This window comes from Dipodomys merriami, unplaced genomic scaffold, assembly GCF_024711535.1.
Source record: "Dipodomys merriami isolate MVZ:Mamm:240054 unplaced genomic scaffold, mDipMer1.0.p SCAF_6, whole genome shotgun sequence".
Taxonomy (NCBI): Eukaryota; Metazoa; Chordata; class Mammalia; order Rodentia; family Heteromyidae; genus Dipodomys; species Dipodomys merriami.
Window position 1 is genome coordinate 1,417,630 of NW_027206179.1, and position 17,311 is coordinate 1,434,940.

General features: G+C 54.2%; 1 protein-coding gene across 1 annotated transcript; it reads left to right on the forward strand.

The window, feature by feature from the left end:
* Positions 1 to 9,061: 9,061 nt before the first annotated feature.
* S1pr5 (sphingosine-1-phosphate receptor 5) lies at positions 9,062 to 14,663 on the forward strand. Its single transcript, XM_070002283.1, is given in 3 exon segments — positions 9,062 to 9,162; positions 11,796 to 13,011; positions 13,013 to 14,663. Coding segments are annotated over 2 exon segments (1,371 nt in total). The 5' UTR covers positions 9,062 to 9,162; positions 11,796 to 11,820; the 3' UTR covers positions 13,193 to 14,663.
* The last annotated feature ends 2,648 nt before the right edge of the window (positions 14,664 to 17,311 follow it).

Consider the following 17,311-nt stretch of genomic DNA (forward strand, 5'->3'; position numbering starts at 1 on the left):
ATCTGGGGATTGCAGTTCGAAGTCAGCCCGGGCAGGAAAGTCCGTGAGGCTCTTTTAACTGATTAGGCAGCAAGAAGCTGGAAATGGAGCTAGTCCCAAGTGGCAGAGCACCAGCCTTGAGTGAAAAAAAGCCACGTGAGAGTGTCCAGACTCTAAAGTTCAAACTCCAGGACACACACACATCTCAAGCCAAATGATGAGGCTCAAGTGGTAGAGGTAGAGTGCCCGCCTGATAATAAGCTTGAGGCCGAGGGAGAGAGGGAGAGAGAGAGAGAGAGAGAGAGAGGGAGAGAGAGAGAGAGAAAGAGAGGGAGAGAGAGAGGGAGAGAGAGGGAGAGAGAGAGAGAGAGAGAGAGAGAGAGAGAAATAGCTTTGGATTGTCAGGTTTTTCGCTCTCAGGTTATATATTTAATAATACGTGTGTGCTTTACCACATGTCAATTATCTTAATACAGTCAATAAATCTGCAACAATCAATTAAAGGCATCTAAGTCATAAGGACGTTGGAGGAGCACTGAGTTCACCCGTGCTCTCATCCCCGTGCAGTATTCATCGGGACATCTAAAGGACAGTTAGAGGAAGCAGGGAAGGTGGCTCAGTGGCAGAGTGCTGGCCTCGCATGCATGAAGCCCTGGGTTCGATTCCTCAGTACCACATACACAGAAAAAGCTGGAAGTGGTGCTCTGGCTCAAGTGGTAGAGTGCTAGCCTTGAGCAAAAGCAGCTCAGGGACAGTGCCCAGGCCCTGAGTTCAAGCCCCAGGTTTGATCAAAAAACCAAAAGGGACAGTTAGGGTTCCGTGAAGGGCCAACCCTATGGAGACCTTGAGGTGACCCTCTCACAAGCACAGGCTGCCCCCTAGTGGCCTGGTGAGAAAAGCCAGGTGTGAGGAGGAAAAATTCCTGCCCTCCTACAGGGCAGGAATGGGGGGGTGCAGGGAGGAGGGGAATGATCTCACCCCAGGGCCTTTGTATCTGAAGATCTGAGGATCGATGTGAGAATCGAGGTTCAAAGCCAGACAGGGCAGGAAAGTCCAATGAACTCCAACGAACCACCAAAAAGCCAGCAGTAAAGTTGTGACTTAAGTGGTAGAGTGCCAGCCTAGAGGGAAAAAGCCCAGGGACAGCGCCCAAGCCCCAGGATCAGCACCAAAATAAATAAATAAATAAATATAACACACTTAAGTGACTTTCAATAATGCATGAATGAAGAGTACATTCTTTCTGCTAAAAAAGCAGGAAAGGCACAGGATTTTTCTCTCCTATTACAGTGCCTGCTCATTTTTTTTTTTTTCTTTTGGTTATGGGGCTCAAACTCTGGGCCTGGGTGCTGTCCCTCAACTCTTCAGCTCAAGTGCTCTACCGCTTGAGCCACAGCTCCACTTCTGGTTTTCTGGTGGTTTACTGGAGATAAGTCTCACAGACTTTCCTTTCCGGGCTGGCTTTGAACCCTGATCCTCAGATTTCAGCCTCCTGAGTAGTTAGGATGACAAGCGTGAGTCACCAGCGCCCTGCCTGCTCATGAACTTAACTGCCAGCCTCTCAGCCATTTCAAAAATGCTCAATGTGTCTCCACCCAGGCAGTTCCCATGGCCCTGGGTGAAATCAATCACGCCCTGGAAATCCTTCCCAGGCTGTGCAGCTGCTAAAGAAATGACAGTGGTGGCTTAAAACAAACATGAATGCAGAGAGGCTCTTTCTCACGGTATGTCACTGTCCTTGTCAAACTTCTTCCCAGCCCTGGAGCCATCGGGTCTAGCTGCCCAAGCATCGCTGACTTCATTCATTCAACCCCAGTCTCACGAGGATTTCCTGTGTGTCAAAGAGCATGCTGAGTCCAATGCTGGTGGCTCACAGCTGTAATCCCAGCTACTCAGGAGGCTGAGATCTGAGGCTCACAGTTGGAAGCCAGCCCAGGCAGGAGAGCCCTTGAGACTCCTGACTCCAGTGAACGACCAAAAACCCACAAGTGGAGCTGTGGCTCAAGTGGTAGAGTGCTACCCCTGAACACAAAAGCTCAGAGACAGTGCCCAGGCCGTGAACTCAAGACCCTGGACCCACATACCAAAAAAGAAAAATAAACCCACTGAATTTGTGTTACAGAAATGGATTTTGGGTTGGAGACATCCAACCTTGGTCTTCTTACTTGTTTTGTTTTTTGAGGAGGAGAGTCAATATTAGGCTTTGAACTTAGGACCTCAAACTCACTCAGCTTGCTTGTTAGGTTGGCATTCTAGTACTTGAGACTCCAACCTGGCGCTGTTTGTTGCAGATAGTCTTGCAGAGTTTCCTGTCCAGGATGACTTTGAATTGTGACCCTCCAGATCTGAGTCTTCTGAGTAGCTAGGATCACAGGTGTGAGCCATGGGTGATTTTTTTTTTGTCCTGGGGTTTGACCTCTGGGCAGCTCTTCAGCTCTAGGCGAGTGCTCTACCACGTGAGCCACAGCACCACTTCCCCATTTCCAGTTTTCTGGTGGTTCATTGGAGGTAAGAGTCTCGTGGCCTTTCCTGCCCGGGCTGGCTTTGAGCCCTGATCCTCAGATCTCAGCCTCCTGAGTAGCTAGGATCACAGGCGTGAGCCACCAGCGCCCAGCCACCCTGTGATCTTTGCAGGTGGGATGTGCGAAATAAATACTAAACTCATAGACTGGCGTTGAACCTTAGTAGTAGAACATTTAATTTACATATATGAGGGTCTGGATTCTATTCCCAACATTTCAAACACTTTTAAAATAGTGAACTCGGGGCTGGGAAGGTGGCTCAGGAGCGCTTGCCTTGCATGCATGATGTCCTGGGTTCAATTCCTCAGTACCACAAAAGCAAAAAGAAACAAGCCGGAAGTGGGGCTGTGGCTCAAGGGGTAGAGCGCTAGCCTTGAGCTGAAGAGCTAAGGGACAACACCCAGGCCCAGAGTTCAGGCCCCACGACTGGACCCAAAATAAATAAATAAATAAATAAATAAATAAAATAGTGAACTCATGTTAGACACCTAGCACATACCTATAATTCTAGCTACTCAGAAGGCTGAGATCTGCTGGGTGCTGGTGGCTCTCGCCTGTAATCCTATCTACTCAGGAGGCTGAGATCTGAAGATTGAGGTTCAAAGCCAGCCCAGACAGGAAAGTCCATGAGACTCTTATCTGACCACCAGAAAACTGGGAGTGGTGCTGTGGCTCAAGTGGTAGAGCACTAGCCTTGAGCTGAAGAGCTAAGGGACAGATCCCAGGCCCAGAGTTCAGGCCCCACAACCAACCAAAGACAAAAGTATATAAATAAATAAAAGGCTGAGATCTAAGGATAACTCTTCACAGCACACCCAGGCAAAAGAGTCCATGAGACTTATCCCCAATGAAGCCACAAAAAGCCAGAAAGGGGCTGGGAAGGTGGCTCAGTGGTAGAGCACTTGCCTTGCATGCCTGAGGCCCTGGGTTCAATTCCTCAGCACCATATAAGCAAAAAGAAAAAAGTCGGAAGTGGCGCTGTGACTCAAGTGGTAGAGCGCTAGCCTTGAGCTGAAGAGCTGAGGGACAGTGCCCAGGCCCAGAGTTCAGGCCCACGACCGGACCCCCCCCCAAAAAAAACCAAATTAATCTTAAAAAAAAAAAAAGCCAGAAAGAAGTGGAGCTGTGACGCAAGTGGTAGAGCATTAGGCTTGACTAAAAAAAGCTCAGAAACAGTATCCAGGTCCTGAGTTCAAGCCCCAGGATTGGCACAAAAGAAAGAAGGACAGGGGGGGGGGGAGGGGGGTGACTTAGTGGAAGAGAGCTTGGTACAGTGCCCAGGGCCTGAGTTCAAGCCCCAGCACTGCTAACCAAAAAAAGACAGAGAAAGAAAGAAAGAAAGAAAGAAAGAAAGAAAGAAAGAAAGAAAGAAAGAAAGAAAGAAAGAAAGAAAGAAAGAAAGAAAGAAAGAAAGAAAGGAAGGAAGGAAGGAAGGAAAGAAGGAAGGAAGGAAGGGAGGGAGGGAGGGAGGGAGGGAGAGAGGGAGGGAGGGAAGGAGGGAGGGAGGGGAAGAGGAAGGGATGGAAGGAGGGAGAAAAGTGAGTCACTCAAGGATGAAGTAGGTACACAGGCTCAACTCCAGCCAGCAGCCAGCTCTTCACAATCCCAGCTGCTCACCCTCCAGCTGCGCCTGGCTTTCTGTTCTCCAATGCCAGACTCGCAGCAAACACAGCTTAGTGCCAGAATTTTGCAGGAAAATGCTCAGACCAGGGCCGGAGCTCTGGCCCAATGAGAGCCCAAACCACGCCCATATTCTCCATCCTGGCCAATCAGAATAGCCCTAAAATGATTGCTGGTTTGAGAACGTGGTCTGAGATGAGCCAATGAGATTCGTGAAGCTGTAGGAGTTAGCTCACTTGACTGTCGTTGCCTGTGGGGTTTTTATTTTGTCTTTTTGTTAGTCCTGGGGATCTGGAGCTTGAATTCATAGTTTGGAGCTGTCCCTGAGCTTCTGTTGCTCAAGGCTAGCACTCTACCACTTGAGCCACAGCACCACTTCCAGCTTTTTCTGTTATGCTTTGCTGAAGAATCGAACCCAGGGCCTCATGCATGCAAAGCAAGCACTCTACCACTGAGCCACCTTGCCAGCCCAGCTTTTTCCTCTTAAGGTTAGCACTCTACTACTTGAGCCACAGCTCCACTTCTGGTTTTTTGCTGGTTAATTGGAGATCATAGTCTCACAGACTGGGACTTAACTGCTTGGGCTGGCTTCCAACCCAGATCTTCAGAAAGCAGCCTCCTTGAGTAGCTAGGATTACAGGCGTGAACCACCAATGCCCTGGTGTCAGATTGTATACTTGAAATGTGTGAATTTCCTTCTTACTTTCCTTTCCTCTGAGGTGCTGGGGTTGACCTCTGGACCTTAATCTGCTATGTGAGCAATTTAGGATAGAATCACACCCCTAACCCTAAGTGTGACCATTTTATGATGTGTAAATTCTACATCCTCACATGGGTTAAAAGCCAGTATTTGAGGGGGCTCAGGGTCCCGCTCTTTCTAGGAAGGTGCTTGGCCACCTGGGCCACACCCCCAATCCTCTTTGCTTCTCTTTCTCAGATAGGATCTTGCTTTTTTGTTTTTTTCCTGAAGCCAGGTGGACAGCAGTTCTACCTACCTGTGTCTCTTGAGTAGCTAGGATGATAGATGCTACTAGATCCAGCTCCTTAGTTGAGATGAGGTCCCAATAACATTTTGCTCCTATTGATTTCAAGCCATACTCCTTTCCATGTCTTCCCAAATAGCTGAGATTAAAGATGTAAATCATGGGGATGGGAATGTAGCTCATTAGCTTTGAGCAAAAGAAGCTCAGGGACAGTAGCCAGTAGTTCAAGTCCCAGGACTGGCAATATGTGTGTGTATGTGTGTGTGTGTGTGTGTGCGTGTGTGTGCGTGTGCGTGTGATTGTGGCTGCCTGGGGTGTGCTGAGCAGTTTACACCAAGAATCAAATTTCTACTTAGAGCAAGGCACTGGTGGCTCACACATGTAATCCTGACTACTCAGCAAGCTAAGATCTGAGAATCGTGGTTCAAAACCAGCCTAGCCAGGAATGTCTCTGAGACTCTTACCTCCATTAAACTACCAAAACAAAAGCAAAAACAAAGTGGCAGAACACTCACCTTGAGCAAGAGAAGCTCAGGGATAGACCCTGAGTTTAAGCATTAGGACCAGAAGGAAGGGGTTGGAGAGGGATAACTCACTGAGAATCCAGACTCCCTCGCCACACATTGATTCCTTGACCTCTGTTTAACCCCGCTGTGAAAGCAGACACTGTGGGTGGATGAGCTATGGTTTCACTTGGAGAATTCTCCTGGTCTAGGACTGAGTGTGTGAGAGGAGAGGAAAGAGGTGGGACTGTACTCCAGACCCACTCAGCCCCTGGGGAGAAGATGGGGTCCCCCTTTTCACGGTCTCAAGATGCCACCATCCCCCCCCCAGTCCCCGTGTGCATGTGCACGTGCACACACACACTTGAATCTTGTTCTTGGAGTCTTTTAGACTCTCCAATTAAAAAAAAAAATCTTCCAGTTGGTTGCCAGTGGCTCACACCTGTCATCCTAGCTACTCAGGAGGCTGAGCTCTGAGGATCGCAGTTCAAAGCCAGACAGAAAAGTTCGTGAGACTCTTATCTCCAATGAACCACCAGAAAGCGGGAAGTGGTGCTGTGACTCAAGGGGTAGAGCGCTCGCCTTGAGCTGAAGAGCTGAGGGACAGCACCCAGAACCAGAGTTCACCGCCAACAAAAACAAAAGCAATATTACGTGTAACTTTCTTTTCCCACCTTAAGAAAGTTGCTGGTAAGTAGCTGCAGCCTTAGGTCCTGCCTTGTTGAGACCTAGCATGTAATTCTTGTTCAGAATCTTTAAGCTACATACCTTTGAGAAACCAGTGTATGGACACTGGTGCTGTGTGCTGTCATTTCACTACTGTGGAGGCTGAGACAGGAGGATCAGGAGATGGAGGCCGGCTTTGGCTACACAATCAGTTCAATATTGCATTGTTTTTTTTACTGGTATGAGTTTTTCTATCCAATTTAGGCAGCTGTTTTAGGGACACCACACACACACACACACATACACACACACACACACACACACACACACACACACACACTGAGCTGGACACACAGGCTTTTTCTCTGTGAATTGGAACCAGAGTTGGCCCTGGGGCCTCCCATTGGAGACCTCCCCTAAAGTCTCTGTGCTCTGATCTGTGGTTTTAAACCTTCCTGAGTCTCAGGTTCAGGTCATAGGATTGTGGGCAGGGTTATGCAGGCATCCTGGACAGCTCCCAGGACATGTTTGGGGGGGGTAGGGGAGTACAAGGGGGGCATTTCTCCGGTCTAGGAGACACAGACACAGAAGTGGGTGCAGACGGGGCGGGGCGGCGGCTGTGGGCGCGGGCTCTGCCAGTGGAACCTGTCCAGCAGGTGTGCCAGCCCAGGCAGGCCTGCGGTGCTCAGATTCCAGCAGTGGGGGTATGGGGAGGGAGGCAGGGGGTGACGCCTGGATCACCAGGTGCTAGTGGAGTTGGGGTGCCGTGGGATGGCCGAGGCCTGAGCCAAGATCCCATTCACTCCTCTGCTGGGAAACAGTGGAAACCCATAGTACCAGCACGGACAATTATAGAGCTCCTACTGTATACTTGACTTGCATTCCAAATCCTTTCACTTCAGCACTTGGCCATGTGACTATTACTTTGTTTTTGGGGGTAGGTCATGGGGCCTGAACTCTGGGCCTGGGGCTGTCCCTCAGCTCTTCAGCTCCAGGCCAGTGCTCTACCACTTGAGCCACAGCGCCACTTCCCGTTTTCTGGTGGTTCATTGGAGAGAAGAGCTTCACAGTCTTTTCTGCCCAGGCTGGCTTCAAACCTCAATTCTCAGAGGAGAGCCTCCTGAGTAGATAGGATTAGAAGAGTGAGCCAGAGGCACACACCTGGCTTGGCCAAGGTAACTTGAAATATGCTAGCTGCCATTTCAGAATGAGGAGGAGAGGTTCACAGGGAAGGCCTCTGGGAGGAGGGGACCAGGGGGGAAAGGCTTTCCAGGTAGACTGACCTTCCCATTCAGAAGGCTAAAGATCCGAGCCGTGTATTCTGAGGCATATGGGGAACTGGAGCAGGTGAGAGACAGATTAGAATCAGAACTGTGAATGTGGGGATGGGCTGGAAATTAGGAACTGGGGCTGGGAAGGTGGCTCAGTGGTAGAGCGCTTGCCTTGCATGCATGAAGCCCTGGGTTCGATTCCTCAGCACCACATAAGCAAAAAGAAAAAAGGTGGAAGTGGCGCTGTGGCTCAAGTGGTAGAGCGCTAGCCTTGAGCTGAAGAGCTGAGGCACAGTGCCCAGGCCCAGAGTTCAGGCCCCATGACCGGACCTCCCCCCCCCAAAAAAAAGAGGCCCAGGGACAGTGCCCAGGCCCTGAGTTCAAGCTCAGGACTGGCATAAAATAAAATGAGGAATGGAGAGGCGAGGACCATGCAGGAGATTTCCTGATGTCCGTCCCAGGGTCTCCATGTGAGAAAGAGGGGCAGGCACTGGGGAGGGGGGTCAGAGCGGGGGAGCAGGCTGGCCCGGTCCCCGGGTCCCCACCGCGCTCAGGAAGTGTGATTTTCGCCTGGAAGTTGTGAAAAGGTCACCACCCCACCCTGGAGGTCATTATGGGGCGCTGGGGCAGATGGAGTCCCATCTTTTTAGGGTTCAGGTTCTAAGCAATGAAAGGGGACGAACGCCCGCCCCTCAGGAACCCCATTGGCTGGGCTGGCCTGGGCTGTGATTGTGATTGGTTCAGAGCGGGGCTGGGGGAGGGGGAGGAGGAGGGGAGGGGAGGGGGAGTCCCCACAGGGCGGCCGGGACTGAGTGTCTTTCTTTCTTGCTTTCTGTCGGTCATGGGTCTTGAACTCTGGGCCTGGGGCTGTCCCTCGGCTCTTCACTCAGGGCCACAGCCCCACTTCCGGCTTTTTGCTGGTTCACTGGAGATCAGAGTCTCGCGGACTTTCCCGCCGGGGCTGGCTTCGAACCCGCGCGCCTCAGCTCTCAGCCTCCTGCGGAGCGGGGACGCAGGCGTGCGCCGGGCGCCGTCTTCATGCCTCCTCCCCGTGGGACACCCCTGGATCCGGACTCCGTCTCCCCTGGGGAGGGGGGGCGGGGCCAGCCGGGCCCGGACCCGACGGAGGTCAGGGGGAGGCGTGGGAGAGCGGCCCGGGACAGGCAGCCCGAGCCCTGGCACGCACGCACGCACGCACGCACGGGAAGCTGAATGAATGCACTCATTCATTAATTCACTCATGCTTTTCCCACTGAGGACCCAGGAGAAGCTCAGATCGGGGTCGGGGTGGGGGGCGGAGGGGGACGGGACCCCCCTCCGTGGGGAGGGCTGGGCGGGTCGGAGTGGCCCGGGAAGCGGCCGAGCCCCCCCCCCCCCGCGGAGCCCGCCCTCCGCCGCGGCCCGGCCCTCCCACCGGCGGGGAGGGGGCCGCGCGGGCTCCGGTGCCAGTCGCCGCCGGGCGCTCTCCGGGGGCCGCGGCGGGTGGCACCGGCTGGCAGCCCCGGGGCCGCGTGCCCGGACCCGCGCCCGCGGGAGCCCGCCCTCCCGCCGCGCCCCGGCCCCCCCGCCCCACCCCCGGCACGCTCGGCTGCCCAGGGCGCAGGACCAGGGCGCAGGGGTGAGTGTCCCGGGCCCGCGGGGTCCCGGCCGGGGGGCGGCGGGTATCCCCGGCCGGGAAGACGCCGCCACGCCGCTCGCTGCGGGGTCCACGGCCCCTTTTTTTGCAGGAGCTCCTTGGTGGGGGGCGGGTTTAGGGGTTCCCCTCCGTCCTGTCCTGTCCCGGGACGATCAGGGCAAAGGTCTTGGTACAGACACCACCCTCTCCCCGCGGTGTAATGTCTCTCTGTCTGTCTGTCTGTCGGTGATCCCTGAACCTGCCTATGAACGCTACAACTGCCCCTGGCAGTGTGTTGAAAAATCCCTTTCCCAGTCTCTCCCTCCCTCTCTCTCTCCCTCTCTCTCTCTCCCTCTCCCTCCCTCCTTCCCTCTCTCTCTCTCTCACACCCTCTCCCTCCCTCCTTCTCTCTCTCTCTCCCTTTCTCTCTCCCTCTCCCTCCCTCCTTCCCTCTCTCTCCCTCCCTCTCTCTCTCTCTCCCTCCCTCTCTCTCTCCCTCTCTCTCTCTCCCTCTCCCTCCCTCCTTCCCTCTCTCTCTCTCTCACACCCTCTCCCTCCCTCCTTCTCTCTCTCTCCCTTTCTCTCTCCCTCTCCCTCCCTCCTTCCCTCTCTCTCCCTCCCTCTCTCTCTCCCTCTCTCCCTCCCTCCTTCCCTCTCTCTCTCTCTCACACCCTCTCCCTCCCTCCTTCTCTCTCTCTCTCTCTCCCTTTCTCTCTCCCTCTCCCTCCCTCCTTCCCTCTCTCTCTCTCTCTCTCTCTCCTCTCCCCCCCATCCCTTGGGACCCGGTGACAAGTATGCTATTTCTTGTTGTTTGGGTTTATTTTGTGTGCTTCTCTTGCTGGGGATTAGAAGCCAAAGTTAGTCCAGTCCGGACAAGGCGCCCTGCCACTCAACTACATCTCCAGAGCCCTGAAATCTATTTTGTGCCAGTTCCGGGGCTTGAACTCTGGGTCTGAGCGCTATTCCTAAGCTTTCTCGAGGCTGCTCTAGTGACCACTTGAGCCACAGCTCCACTTCAGGCGTATTAGTGGTTCACTGGAGATAAATGTCTGTTACTTTCCTGCCCCGGCTTGCTTTGAACTGCAATCCTCAGATCTCAGCCTCCCGAGCAGCTGGGATTACAGGTGTGTGCACCGGTGCCCGGCTTGTGTTACGTTTTTGATGACAAGCGTGTTCCTCTTTGTCAGCATGAGACTTCGGTCTCTTGCCCCTCTGTAAAGTGGGTGGGTAACACCAGCTTTCTCACAGGGGTTTTAGCAGGAAAAAACCTTGTGTGTAACAAGGGGTGTGCAGTGTGGGGTGCTGAGCCCCAAGTTGGATGTGGTTAGAAGCTGTGAAATTATGGCCTGTGCCTCTGGGTGTGACAGCCAGTCTTTGTGGGACTGAACTGTCTTTGGGTTGGTCTGTGTCCGTCAGTCTGTCCTTGTGTGAATGTTTTCTCCTCTCTCTAAATTTGGTAAAGCACTGCATTATAACTTTGTTTTGCCTGTACTAAGGCTTGAACATATTCCCTCCAGTTTGTTGGGCTGGTGCTTTACCATTTGAGCCATGCCCCGTCTTGCTTTTTTTACACCTCCATCCTCTGGTGTCTGCCTCCTGAGTGGAAGAATTATAGGCATGAGCCACCAGCATCTAGTTAAGCTGTGCGGTTTTAATTTGTCTATTGTGTGTTCATGGGGTTCTTTGTCATATGACCCTACATTTGTCCTTTTCTGTGCCTGGTTGTGTTTTGTGTATAGGCATGCTATGTTTATCTGTAATGTACATGTCTAGATAGATGTTCTTGCTGTGTTATTAGTGTACTTTTAATGGGACTGTGTGTCACCCTGTTATTATTTGTGTCTCAGCTTCATGATCACCTTATCACCTTTTTTTTTATCCAGAACCCTTTAAATCGGGTACCAGTAGCTCATGCCTGTGATCCTATGCACAAGAGACTCAGTTCAAAGCCAGCTGAGGGAGGAAAGTCCCTGAGATGTTTTTTTTTTTTTTTTTTTTTTTTTTTTTTATTTCAAGCCTGTCCTGAAGCTGAACTCGGGGCTTGAACTCTACCCACGACCTTTTTGCTCAAGGCTAACACTCTCCCACTTGAGCCACAGTTCCACTTCCTGATTATTATTATTATTTTGGTAGTTTCGTGGAGAATAAGAATCTCCCAGACACTTGAGCTACAGCTCTGCTTCCCGGTTTTTAATTTTTACTTCTGGCAGTTGAGTGGGGACTGAAGAGTCTCATAGACTTAGCCCTGCCTGGGCTACTTGCAAACCCCGATCCTCAGATCTCGGCTTCCTGAGTAGCTAGGATTCTGGCCGTAAGCCATGATACTGGGGTTGGCTAGTCCTTGAGCCTCTTATCTCCAAAAAAAAAAAAAAAAGTTTGAAAGTGGAGTTGTGGTTCAGGTGGTGGAGCGCCACCCTTGAGTGAAAAAGCTCAGGGGCAGCGCCCAGGCTTGGAGTTCAAGCCCCAGGACTGGCACCAAAAACAAAAATAAAAAAATAATTAGGAATACAACCGTCCTGGGACCCCCCCCTCCCCGAGGGCAGGGGTTCAGGGCAGTCCTTTTTTTGGGGGGGGGGATCAGGGGAGATCGGGGGACGGGATCAGCCGTTCTGACCCTGCCCCTGTCCTCTCCGCAGCCCGGGGAGGGGGTCTGGGCGGCCCATGGAGCCGGGGCTGCTGCGGCCGGCGCCGGTGAGCGAGGTCATCGTCCTGCATTACAACTACACGGGCAAGCTCCGCGGGGCGCGCTACCAGCCCGGCGCGGGCCTGCGCGCCGACGCCGCCGTGTGCCTGGCCGTGTGCGCCGTCATCGTGCTGGAGAACCTGGCGGTGCTGCTGGTGCTGGGGCGTCACCCGCGCTTCCAGGCGCCCATGTTCCTGCTGCTGGGGAGCCTCACGCTGTCCGATCTGCTGGCCGGGGCCGCCTACGCCACCAACATCCTGCTGTCGGGGCCCCTCACGCTGCGGCTGTCGCCCGCGCTCTGGTTCGCCCGGGAAGGCGGCGTGTTCGTGGCGCTGGCCGCGTCGGTGCTGAGTCTGCTGGCGATCGCCCTGGAGCGCCACCTGACCATGGCGCGCCGGGGCCCCGCGCCCGCCGCGGCCGCGGGCAGGGGGCGCACGCTGGCGCTGGCGGCCGCCGCCTGGGGCGCGTCGCTGCTGCTGGGGCTGCTGCCCGCGCTCGGCTGGAACTGCCTGGGGCGCCTGGACACCTGCTCCACCGTGCTGCCGCTCTACGCCAAGGCCTACGTCCTCTTCTGCGTGCTGGCCTTCCTGGCCATCCTGGGGGCCATCTGCGCGCTCTACGCGCGCATCTACTGCCAGGTGCGCGCCAACGCGCGGCGCCTGCGCACTGCGCGGCCCGGGGCCTCGGCGGCGGCGGCGGCGGCGGCGGCGCTGGCGGCGCGCGCGGCCCGGGCGCCCCGCTCGCTGGCGCTCCTGCGCACGCTCAGCGCCGTGCTGCTGGCCTTCGCCCTGTGCTGGCTGCCGCTGTTCCTCCTGCTGCTGCTCGACGTGGCGTGCCCGGCGCGCGCCTGCCCCGTGCTCCTGCAGGCCGACCCTTTCCTGGGCCTGGCCATGGCCAACTCGCTGCTGAACCCCATCATCTACACGCTCACCAACCGCGACTTCCGACGCGCGCTGCTGCGCCTGCTGTGCTGCGGGCGCCGCCCGGGCCGCCGCCGCCGCGGCTCCCCCGCGGGGTCCCCCGGCAGCTCCCGGCGCCCGTCCGGCAGCGCCACCCGGGCCTCGGGCGCGCCGCCGCCCCACGGCCTCAGCCCGGGCCCCGGCGGCGGCTCGGGCCGCAGCGCGCCATCGCCGCCCCGGCGCGATGGGCTGGACACCAGCGACTCCACCAGCAGCACCGGGAACCCCCGGGGTCCCCACGGCCCCCCGGATCCGGGCCCCTGAGCCAGCCTCCATGGACGCCCACCCCATCCACACCCCACCCCCAGGACTTTACTATTATTACGATTATTGTTATTATTGTTGCTTACGTGGTACTGAGGAATCGAACCCAGGGCCTCCGGCATGCTAGGCAGGCGCTCTACCGCTGAGGCACCTCCCCAGCCCCTACCCAAGACTTTGTCCTTTTTTTTTTTTTTTAAATAAAGGAATTTGTAGGAAACAATAGCCAAGGCCCAAACCTACAATAATAGTAGCCTGGACAGAGAAAAACCTTCACCGTGGAAGAGTTCCCATGCTGGAGGGCCAGGGGAAGACCCAATCTGATAATGGAGACCATTCCCCAGTGCTGGACTGGTGTAAGACGGTGAAACGTCAATTGGAAATGTCCCAGTCTTGGGAACACTTCAAGAAAAAGTTTTTCCACGGTGAGGAAACCGGAAGTGCAAAGGTCCTGGAGCGGGAATGTGTGTGTGTGTTGGATGGAAATAAGTGTGTGTGTGTGTGTGTGTGTGTGTGTGCGCGCACGCGCTCTGAGGCAGCAACAAAGGGAGATGACGGGAAAGATTGTGCAAGGTGTGGGAAGGAAGGCCTTGGCTTTTACTCTAAATTATGTGGGAACTATGATGGCTCCCAGGCAGAGGAGGGGCTTGCCCTGATTCAGGCCTTCCTACGTATCCCGTGATCCTTGTAGAGAAGTCAACGCCATCAAGAAGTGAAGGAGAGCAGGCCTATATTCCTAGCTACTCAGGAGGCTGAGATCTGAGGATCCAGGTTCAAGGCCAGCTTGAGCAACTTAGTCCTGTAAGGTGCTTATCTTCCATTAACCAGCAAAAAGCAAGAAGTAGAGCTGTGTGGCTCATGTGGTAAGGTGCCAGCCTTGATCCAAGAAGTGCAGGGACAACACCCAGGTCTTGTGATCAAGCTCCAGAATTCAGACACACACAATGAGAAAATGGAGCAATTTACAGCTTATTATTCATAGTTAAGGCTACTGTTTCCCAGCCATCCCCTTGCAGAGTGACTTTCTCACCCCCAGTTGTCAGGTCCAGGTAGCTCCTTGTGAGTCCCCGGTTGCATCCCTTAAGCTGTGATTTACTGAGTGACTTTTTTTTTTTTCAAATGTGGTACTGAGGAATCGAACCCATGGCCTCCTGCACACCAGTCAAGCACTGTACCACTAAGCCACCTACTGGCCCGGGGTAGGACAGGGCACCTGTGGCCTGGCCTTGAGGCTGCAGCGCGCCACCTGCCGGCGGGTCTCGGAACTGCAAGGCAGGCGCAAAGACAGGGAAGGGAGGAGAGCAGCGCTACCAGCTGGGACCCCACCCCTAACTGGCCACGTGCGTGGGGGACACCCCCCTGCCCCCCCAGCCCCCCCCAGCCTGAGGCGCTGCTCTGGCTCCCTGCCAGGACAGCCACCCCGTGAGGCGCCTTTCCAGCTTACAGGAGAAGCGAAAGCTCTGGGCACACTCCATCTTCTGCTTCCATTGGTGAAAGGGAACTTAGAAGACATGTTTATTTTTCATGTATATATACTACATTCATTTGAAAAAAGCACCCAAGTTTCCCTTTTGGAATTGCTGTCGCTGTGTGTGGGTGGGGGGGGGAGGGGCTCCTGGGGGAAATTTCCAACTTTTCTGTGGGGAAAAATTAAAGAGGCCTGAATGTGAATGTCTGCCTTCCTTTTTATATAATGTGTGTGTGTGTGTGTGTGTGTGTGTGCGTGCGCGCGCATGCACGCACCAGTCCTTGGGTTTGAACTCAGGGCCTGGGCACTGTCCCTGAGCTTCTTTTGCTCAAGGCTGGCGCTCTACCACTTGAGCCACGGCACCACTTCCAGCTCTTTCCTGTGTCTGTGGTGCTGAGGAATCGAACCCAGGGCCTCATGCATGCGAGGCGAGCACTGTACCACTTAGGCCACATTCCCAGCCCCTTTTATACTTTTTTTTGTGTGTGTCAGTTATGGGGCTTGAACTCTGGGCCTCAAGCCGTCTCTTAGCTTTTTCTGCTTGAGCCATAGCTCCACTTCCTGTATCACTACTACTACTACTACTACTGGTATTACTACTACTACTACTACTGGTATTACTACTACTACTACTACTACTGGTATTACTACTACTACTACTGGTATTACTACTACTACTACTACTACTATTACTATTACTAACTACTACTACTACTACTACTGGCTAATTGTAGATACAAGTCTCACAGACTTTCTTTCAGGTCTGCCTTCAAACCATGTGATCCTTAGATCTCAGCCTCCTGAGTAGCTGGGATTACAGGTGGGAACCACTAGGTATTGTCTTGTTGGCTTAGCAAGGGCTGACCTAAGAGACTGGGGGCTCCCCTAACAGACAGAATTGGGTAGCTGAATGTTTCTTGGTATTTCCCTCAGTGTTCGAAGCTGGGAATTACACAGTCAGGGCAGGGAACCCGGAAGCTCAAACCCCACAGCCAGTGTATCTGCCTTCACAGGGTGGTAAGAGCAAGCCTCTGATGCAAAGTTCTCTTCTTGGGGAAAGTACTCATGCCAAGTGTGGCAGTGCACACCTGTAATCTCAGCCCTGGGGCTTCAGGAGGAGGCTCATGAATTTAAGACCCCCTTAGGTTACAGCTTCAGCTATTTAGTGAGATCCGGTCTCTGGAGTAAAGAGAAAGCACTAATTTCATCACAGGAGGGGGAAGGGGACCGCATCCTCACGCTAAGTGCAGGGACCCACGCCTGTCATCCTAGCTACTCAGGAGGCTGAGATCTGGGGGTCACAGTTCAAATCCAGCCTGGGCAGGAAAGTCCATGAGACTCTTATCTCCAATGAACCACCAAAAGGCTGGAAGTGGAGCTGTGGCTCAAGTGGTAGAGAACACTACCTCTAGCCTTCAATGGAAAAAAAGGTAAGGGACAGAGAGCATGGCTGAAGTTTCCACGCAGGACTGGCACCAAAAAAGGCAGAAGGTAACTACAGAAAACCTTTGTCCTTTCTTTTCCTCTCTCTCCCTCCCTCTGTTTTTCCCTCCCCACCCCAGCACTGGACTCTATCCCGAGGCTAGGGCTCTACCGCCTGAGCCACAGCACCACTTCTGGCTTTTTCTGTGTATATGGTCCTGAGGAACTGAACGCAGGGCTTCGTCCATACAGGCAAGCGCGCTACTGCTAAGTCACCTTCCCAGGCCTACAGATTCGACTTCGAGTTACAGGAGTGTGCCTCCAGCGCGCTGTGCGGAAGCGCCCCTGGTGGGCATGTCTGGAACTGCGGCTTCCTAACACCAGGAGGAGGACGGAACTTTAGCCCCCAAGACTGCGTTAATTAATCCTGAATCACCTCAGCCCCATGGGTCCAGGGGATAGTGGGGTTCGAATTTGGGGCCTCCCACTTTCTTGGCTTGCTTCTGGTGCTCTACCACTTGAACCACATCTCCCAGTCCAGTATTTTGCTAGTTAATTGGATAGGATTCTGGTTAGCTTTGAACCATCATCCTCCAGATCACAGCCTCCTGAGTAGCTAGGATTACAGGAGTAAGCCACTGCACCTGGCTTATTGAGTGTCTTACTAAGCAGGAGGGGCCTGCGCCCCTGTAGGACAAGGGACCCCTAGATCTGCGCTGCAGAGCCCCTGTGTGGCGTCAGGCCTCTCTCTCCTCTGGGTTTGCATTTGGGTTTAGATGCTGATGACAGTACACTTAGTTCTTTTCCTTTTTTTCTTTTGCCTGTCCTGGGGCTTGAACTCAGGGCCTGGGTGCCTCATTTGCTCAGGGCGAGCACTCCACCACTGAGCCACCTTCCCAGCCCCACACTTGGTTCTTTTAGTGCGGCTTTTGTTGTGTTGTGCTGTGCTGTGTGTGTGTGCGCACACGCGGGTGCACACGTGCCAGTTCAAGGGCTTGAACTCAGGACCTCCAACCTGTGCTTGGTTTGTTTGGCTCGAGGCTGGTGCTCTACCACTTGGACCACAGCTCCACATTGGGCTTTTTGGTGGTTAATTGGAGGTAAGAGTCTCAAGGGGCCTACCCGTGGCTCACGCCTGTCATCCCAGCTACTCAGGAGGCTGAGGTCTGAGGATCCAGGTTCAAAGCCAGCCCGGGAGGGAGAGTCCGGGAGACTCTGATCTCCAGCGAACCACCAGAACGCCGGAAGTGGCGCCGTGGCTCAGTGGTGGAGCGCCGGCCTCGAGCTGCAGAGCTGAGGGGCAGCGCCCAGGCCCGGAGTTCAGGCCCCAGGAATGACGAAAAAAACAAGACAGACAGA